The sequence below is a fragment of the Monodon monoceros genome, unplaced genomic scaffold (genome assembly GCF_005190385.1).
Source record: "Monodon monoceros isolate NGI ecotype Baffin Bay Population unplaced genomic scaffold, NGI_Narwhal_1 Super_Scaffold_13, whole genome shotgun sequence".
NCBI lineage: Eukaryota > Metazoa > Chordata > Mammalia > Artiodactyla > Monodontidae > Monodon > Monodon monoceros.
Genome location: NW_021703769.1, coordinates 607,255 through 614,766, shown reverse-complemented (window position 1 = coordinate 614,766; position 7,512 = coordinate 607,255). Strand labels below are relative to the sequence as shown.

The 7,512-nt window shown below is 64.8% G+C and overlaps 1 protein-coding gene across 1 annotated transcript in view; it reads right to left on the bottom strand.

Annotated features, from left to right (window-relative positions):
* Window positions 1–7,512, bottom strand: part of EEF1A2 (eukaryotic translation elongation factor 1 alpha 2) — an 8,415-nt gene continuing 903 nt past the window's right edge. The window contains 8 exon segments of the mRNA XM_029221079.1: window positions 1–194; window positions 855–1,089; window positions 1,733–1,989; window positions 3,086–3,149; window positions 3,151–3,237; window positions 4,089–4,385; window positions 4,856–5,035; window positions 6,634–6,855. Of these exon segments, the coding sequence (XP_029076912.1) occupies window positions 67–194; window positions 855–1,089; window positions 1,733–1,989; window positions 3,086–3,149; window positions 3,151–3,237; window positions 4,089–4,385; window positions 4,856–5,035; window positions 6,634–6,777 (1,392 nt within the window). The 5' untranslated portion in view covers window positions 6,778–6,855 and the 3' untranslated portion in view covers window positions 1–66.

The window sequence follows — 7,512 nt, the reverse complement described above, 5'->3', positions numbered from 1 at the left end:
CCGGGGGTAGGGGCGGGGGCGGGGCGCGGCGCCGCCGGGGAGGGTCGCGCCGCGGGCGCCCGCGCTTCACTTGCCCGCCTTCTGCGCCTTCTGCGCCGATTTGGTGACCTTACCGGCGCCGCCACTCTTCTTCTCCACATTCTTGATGACGCCCACGGCCACCGTCTGCCGCATGTCGCGCACGGCGAAGCGGCCTGCGGGGAGGGGGCGTGAGGCGCGGGCCGGGATACAGCGCGCAGGCGCACTCGCGCCCCCAGCATCCTCCCCAGCCCCTGGCCCTGGGGCGGGACCCTAGCGCTGGGCACCGAGCTCTCTGCGCCTGTTTCGGGGCCGGGGGGGGGGGGGGGAGGGGGGCAGTGGAGTACGAGGCTCCTGTCTCCTTAGGTGGCAGGAATAACACACATAGGACTCCGCCAAGGCGTCGCTGTGGGAATTCAACGGTATGTGAACAGTACTTAGGGCAGGCTGGCGCGGAGTACAGTACGCCCTTTTAGCTATCTTGAAGATGGCCAGCAACCTTGCATAAGGCAGCTCTCTGATATAGGTCTGTGGGTCGTCCTTGGGGTATCTGTGCGGCCGGCCAGCTGGAGGCAGGCGGCCAGTCCTAACTCTGCCACCAGACAAGCTGTGGGCCTTGGGTGAGTCTGCAGAGCAGGATACCATCCCAGGCCCACCCAGTGGGGCCACCTGTGCTCCATGAGACAAAGACCAAGGCCGGGGGCCTACTGCTAAGCTCTAAGCTGCAGCGCGAAAGTGCAGGACCCTCCGTCCACCCCACCCCCACAGTGGTCCTCTGCCCTTGGCCTGGGTTGGCCACGACCCCGGGGCTGCCCCTCCCTCACCCCCCAGCTCACCGAGAGGTGGGTACTGGGAGAAGCTCTCCACACACATGGGCTTCCCCGGGACCATCTCCACGATGGCCGCATCGCCGGACTTCAGGGACTTGGGGTTGTCCTCCAACTTCTTTCCAGAGCGCCGGTCAATCTTCTCCTTCAGCTCAGCAAACTTGCAGGCGATGTGGGCTGTGTGGCAGTCAATGACCGGCGAGTAGCCAGCGCTGATCTGCCCAGGGTGGTTCAGAATGATGACCTGTGGACAGAGGTGCATGAGGCCATCAGGCACACGCAGGTGGGCACAGGGGGAGGGCACAGAGCTGGAGGAGGCTCCGCCCACCCCCAGGTCCCTGGGGCCCAGAGTGCCGACCACGGAGGAAGGTCAGTCTAGGGGGGACCCAGGCCCCCGGACCTGGACCCCGAGGTCCTCTTCAAGCATCTAAAAAGCCACAAGAGATAAACAACGACGAGGGCATGGTTTGAAAGGGCCAGCGGCCAGAGCAAAGACGGGGGGTGACAAGACAGGACTTAGATTATCATATTTCAACTGTATCTCAGTAAAGCCAATTTTAAAAGTCCTAGTCACATAAAGAGGTGACCGAAGAGGACACAGTGCAAATGTGGAGAATAAAGTATCACAGGCCTGTCCCAGGCAATAAACTGATAAAAGCGTTTTCAGGACCAAAGTGGGACCTCAGTGAGGCCAGGAGCACCGAGGCCGGGATGCACCCCGTCTGCTCTTCCCACCTGCGCCCTCGGCCAGCTTCAGCCCTGCCCGGCCTCAGTGGCCCACTCTGCGAAGCAGGGGTCTCAGTCCTCCCCAGCGCCAGGCAGCCCCCTCACCTGAGGACAGCCCTGGTACTGGGGGGGGGGGCCCTGCCGGCCACCGGGCTGCCCACCTGGGACGTGAACTGGGCGGCCTCCTGGGGCGGGTCGGACTTGCTGTCCCCACACACATTGCCCCTGCGGATGTCCTTGACCGACACGTTCTTCACGTTAAAGCCTACGTTGTCCCCGGGCAGGGCCTCGCTCAGCGCCTCGTGGTGCATCTCCACTGACTTCACCTCCGTGGTGATGTTCACAGGAGCAAAGGTCACCACCATGCCCGGCCGGAGGATGCCCGTCTCCACTCGGCCCACGGGCACGGTGCCAATGCCTGGGCCGAGAGGAAGGGGGCCGTGAGGGCAGGCTGGCGTCAGGGGTGCCTTGTCCTCCCTGGCCGGTGGGGGGTGGCCACGTGGCGGGAGGGAGGGGACAGGGAGACCCCGGGCAAGGCGGACGCTGAGACGTTCAGACAGAAGTGGAGGCTTCCGCGCCCCGCCAGCGGAAGAAGGGACTGAGGAAGAGAGTTCCCAGAGCACAGGGAGAATGGGCAAGGAGGGGTCCCACCCTGTGAGGCAGAAGCCCTGAGCGGATTGAGGACCAGCCCACCCAAGGTGGCCTGCCTGGCGCTGGCGCTGCTGTCCTGAGGGTCACTCCCAAAGGGGCGTGGGTGCCCCTGCACTTCTCAGGATCTGCTTATACTGTGTGGCTGCCCAGTGGGGGTCTGGCGCTCCCCAGAGTGGGGGACGGGGGGCGGTGGGGGCTCCAGCCGGTCTCCCTGGCTGTGACAGAGGCTCGTGTGGCATTGCGGAGGCTGAGGCTGGTGGCTGTTCTCTGTGCTGGGTGAGTGTGACACCCCCATCCTGCACACAGCCCCTGCATCTCTGCCACAGCCTCCTGGCTGGGAGTCCCCCATCGCTGCCGCCTCGTGGGCCTCATACTTGTTTATGGTTCTATATCACTTCATGACCAGCTTTTCTCACTCCTGGAGTGGATCGTGTCTCCCACAAGACAGGAATCTCCAGGTGGAGAGTAATATGTGACTCTCCCTGTGCCACCAGCTCCTGGTATAGGGCTGGGCACTTATCTGGAGGGAGGAAGACCCTGGCAAGCTCGGGACAGACTGATGGACTGGTGGGGGAGGTGGGTGGATAAATGCACTGATGGGTGGATGGATGAATGCACTGATGAAGAAATGGATAATAGATGGGTCAGGGGTGGGGGTGGATAGATGGACAGATAGATGCATGGATGGAGATGGGTGGATGGGTGGCCCCCCGGAAAGCGTGCAGCATGGGGGAAGGGGCTGAAATAACCCGGCCCGGATGCTCCTGGTCAGGGGCCCATTCTCAGGAGGGGGTCTGAGGGCAGAGCTGGCCAGCTGCAGGGTGGGTGCTGCAGCGGGCGGTGGCCACGGAGCCCTCACTCACCGCCGATCTTGTACACATCCTGCAGCGGCAGGCGCAGGGGCTTGTCTGTGGGGCGTGTGGGGGGGCAGGATGGTGTCCAGGGCCTCCAGCAGGGACACGCCACTGGCGTTCCCTTCCTTCCGCTCCACTTTCCAGCCCTTGAACCACGGCATCTGCGCAGGAGGAAGAAAGCACCGTCCTAGAGCCCACGTGCCCCCGTGCCACCCACCCCACAGCCGTGGCCTCTGGGCCCACGGTTGGCTCACCCCTCCCTACGTGAGACCCCACGAGGGGAGCTCAATCCACGACATACAAGCCGGCAGCCCGGCCAGAAGGGGCGGCCCCCAACCACGGGTGCAGGGCTGAGTTTCCCCTGGCTCTCCTGAGATACCCCCCGTGCCTACCTCCCTCAGTGTGGGCAGCTGCAGCCTGGCCAGGACTAGTGACCCCTGCTGGGCCAGGGGTGGCCTCTGGCTTGACCGGGTGAGGCACTTGGTCTCGGGCTCCACAAATTCAAAACAACCAGGTCCTACTCATCACCTCCTACCGAGTCAGAGTCCCCAGGATATGGGCTTCCAGGAGCCACCAGCTTCCCAGCTGGCCCCAGAGAGCCAGCCCTCGGCCCTTTGCTGTCCCGGCCTGCCCTGGACCTCGGGGAGGGGCCTGGGAGGCCCCGTGGCCTTGGCCCCTGGGGGGAGATGCAACCCTGCCACGCAGATCTCTGGAGACAGAGACGGGGCAAGTGGGCCTGGGCCCTGGCAGCCGCTGCCCCCGCAGTGTCAGCCTGGGGGGTGAGGGGGGCGTGTCCCTGGCCAGAGAAGGGGCTGCAGTGGCTTCTGCCAGCCTCACGGGGAGGCTGAGCTGAGGGCAGAGCGTCCGGCCCCCAAGGAGTCTGGGGCTTCCAGCAGCGCGGACACCCACAGCGGGCTGGCACCGCACTTCCTCCTGCTGGCTGTCTGTGCCCGCCCTGACCCAGGGCCCTCAGGGGGAGGTCCGAGCAGCCCCACCGCTGCTGGGCACTCACGTTGGGCGAGGGTTCCAGCATGTTGTCGCCGTGCCAGCCCGAGATGGGCACGAAGGGCACGGTGGCTGGGTTGTAGCCGATCTTCTTGATATAGGCGCTGACCTCCTTGACGATCTCGTCGTAGCGCTTCTCGCTGTAGGCGGGCTCCGTGGAGTCCATCTTGTTGACCCCCACGATAAGCTGCTTCACGCCCAGCGTGTAGGCCAGCAGTGCGTGCTCCCGGGTCTGCCCGTTCTTGGAGATGCCCGCCTCAAACTCGCCCACTCCCGCCGCTACGATCAACACGGCGCAGTCCGCCTGCCCGGCAGGTCGGGCAAGGTGAGCCCAGACCTCGCCCAGCACCCAAGCCCAGGCGCCTCTGGGCAGCAGACAGGGGCCTGGGCCATCGCCTGGGCATGGAACCTGGGGGTCCCAACCTTAGGGGCAGTGTCTGTCTGTCTGTCTGTGTGAATGCCCTGGCAATGTCGGACTGTCCGGGGGCATTTCTGCCCACATTTCCGTGTCCCCATCCTGGCCTCTGTGTCTCCTGTGAAGGCGGCCCTGACAGTGGCTGGCTGTCCTTACAGGCACCCTTGCCAGGCTGAGATGCCAGGACACTTAGTTCTTTTGGGGGGGGGCGCGTGGTGACAAAGGTGACGGGTCTCATGCCCTGGCGAGGAAGCAGAGGAGACCCAGCTACCGCTCACCGATTCCAGGGCCCCCCAGGCTCTCCTGAACGGTGCCCCCGCCCCACCTCCCGTCCCCCAGGCCCCCGAGGCCCCGCCTACCTGGGATGTGCCTGTGATCATGTTCTTGATGAAGTCGCGGTGGCCCGGGGCGTCGATGATGGTGATGTAGTACTTGGTGGTCTCGAATTTCCAGAGGGAGATGTCGATGGTGATGCCGCGCTCCCGCTCGGCTTTCAGCTTGTCCAGCACCCAGGCGTACTTGAAGGAGCCCTTCCCCATCTGGAGGGGTGGGGACGTGGTTCAGGACGGGACCGGGACTCGGGTCCCCCTGGGGCGCGGGAGCAGCATGTCACAGCAGAGAGACCCCTCGCTACTGCTGGAACCCTGGGGCTCTGGACCCACCTCCGGAACCGGGGACACCAGGACCTCATCCATGCCCTGCCCGGGCCGGCCTCCTGCCGCCTAAACGGGCGCCACCAGCAGGGGGCGCAAGGGCCTGGGAGCAGCCTGAGAGCCGCCCTGGTTTCAAGCCCTCCCCTGGCTGAGGGCTCCCCTTTATCTGAAGCCAGGGTTCCCCCCACCGCACCCCCCAGATCCCTGTGTCAGCTGATGACCCCACTGGGCTTCAGGCTGTCCAACCAAAAAGCCCCTCTGTGATTTTTTTTTTTTTTTTTTTTTTTTTTAGGGAAAAAGAAAGAAAGAAATCAGATGAGGTGGTAAGGAAGGGCAAGGCTTTCCAGTTCTTTCTACAGCCGCTAAAGCTCCCCAGTGGCTCTGAGGCTCCTCCTCCACTCCCTGCCCCACCTGACCAGGGAAAGCAAGGCCGGGCTGCCCTCTCCCAACACCTGTGCCAAGTGCCCAGTGAGACCCCCATGCCCAGGGTCAGGGCTGCGGTCAGGGTGGCAGCTGTGGTCACTGCCCAGCTGGTCAAAGCTCCCTGCCAGGGCCATGCACGGACAGGGCTCTGCCCTCCAGGGAGGCTGCCCAGCCAGGGTCCAGCTAGACCCGAACCAGACACCCTGCGAACACCCTCAGCCCCCCTCAACACCAGCCCCGCAGGGAAGAAGAGACACAGCTTTGGGGCCCAGGAGCATCCCCACAGCCCCATGAGCAGGGTTCAGCCCAGGCCAGCAGCTGCCCCCTCCTGAGCCCTGGCACCGGCCATCCAGGTGAGACCCCTCACAGCTCCCCAACAGGAGCTTCTCCCAGAGCTCAAGGGTGGAGGTAGGAGGCACAGAGAGCAGACCCCCACTCCATGGACACTTCCCACCCATGGGTCTCGGACGCTTGAGAGGATCAGCTTCGAGAAATGAGGGGTCAGCCATCAGGGCCCCTCTCCTCCTATCCAGGTGACAAAGACTCCCCCCAAAAAAGGGTGCCACCCTGGACAAGCAGCCTGCCCCGGCCCAGCAGGAGAAAATGGAGCTGATGGGCTGGGTGCCCATCAATCAGCTATTAATAGCTGCTCTGAGTCCTGGCCCAGCCCTGGGACAAGCGAGGACAGCGCCACCTCCAGCCCCAGACCTCAGCCCCGGGGACACGGGAACCCAACCCTGGGGGCTCAGAGACAGTGACCTATCCTGGGAGAAATGCACCTCCAGCCCCTCCCCCGCCGGGGTCTGGTCCGGCAGGTCATCCCACCTCCCCCCGACCAGGCACCTCCTCAGAGAGAGGCTCCCCCAGCTGCCCCCATGCCTTTCCCATCCGGATGCTGCGACACACACATCTCCCACATGGGGTCCTTCTCACGCCCCTCTTGCCCCAGAGGAGTTCATCTGAGCTATGTGCCCCAGGGTCAGGGAAGCATCAGCCCGGCTGCCCTGTGAGAACCCAACCTCATGGTGGAGGCAAAGGTGGGAGCCCCCCTCAGGGCTCACCTCGGCCGCCTCCTTTTCAAACTTCTCGATGGTCCTCTTGTCGATGCCCCCGCATTTGTAGATGAGGTGGCCGGTCGTGGTGGACTTGCCGGAGTCCACGTGGCCGATGACCACGATGTTGATGTGGGTCTTCTCCTTGCCCATCCTGCCCGGGGTGTGGGGAGGGGCTGGCGCGACCTGGGGTGTTCTGGCTCAGGGCAAGGGGCACGCTGAGCAGTGACTCTGTGGGTCGAGGTGGGGAGCAAAGGTGATGGGGGGCCTCAGAGAGAAGCCCAGCAAAGCCCTGCCCTGCACAGGTTGGGAGCACACCCTGAGCACAGTCCGGGCCCCCAGGGCCGGAGCCAGGTCTCCGTGTTTAGCTGAGCAGAGCCCGGGGGCAAAAGCCCAAACAGTCCAGTAGCCGTACACGTCTGAGTGCTGTGCCTACAGAGCCCCCCCACCCTGAGAGAGGCTAACCCCATCCGGAGACACCAAGGAGCACCAGCCTGGTGAGCCCCGTGACCAGTCAGGAGCCTGGTGATGAGTCACCCTGCCCCGCTCTCCAGTGCCCTGTCCCCGGTGCTTGCTCCCAACCCACGGCCTTGGGCTGGGACACCGCACCCACCCGATCCCAGCCCCCACCCCCCGCCCCGCAGAGCTGCCACGGTGGAGAGACGGTCACTGCTTCCCACTCCCCTCCTCGAGCAGGGACGGCGCCATCTTCCCCTCATCCCTGCCCGGCAGGCTGGCACCGGAGAGACAGCCTGGCCCAGAGCTCAAGCAGGGCGATGCGGTGCCCAGATCAGGGACCCAGAATAGCTCGGGCCCCCCCCAGGGTCTGGACGGGGGCAGGCAGTAGGGCAGGGAGGTGGGGGTCCCTGCTGTGTCCAGCTCGGGCCC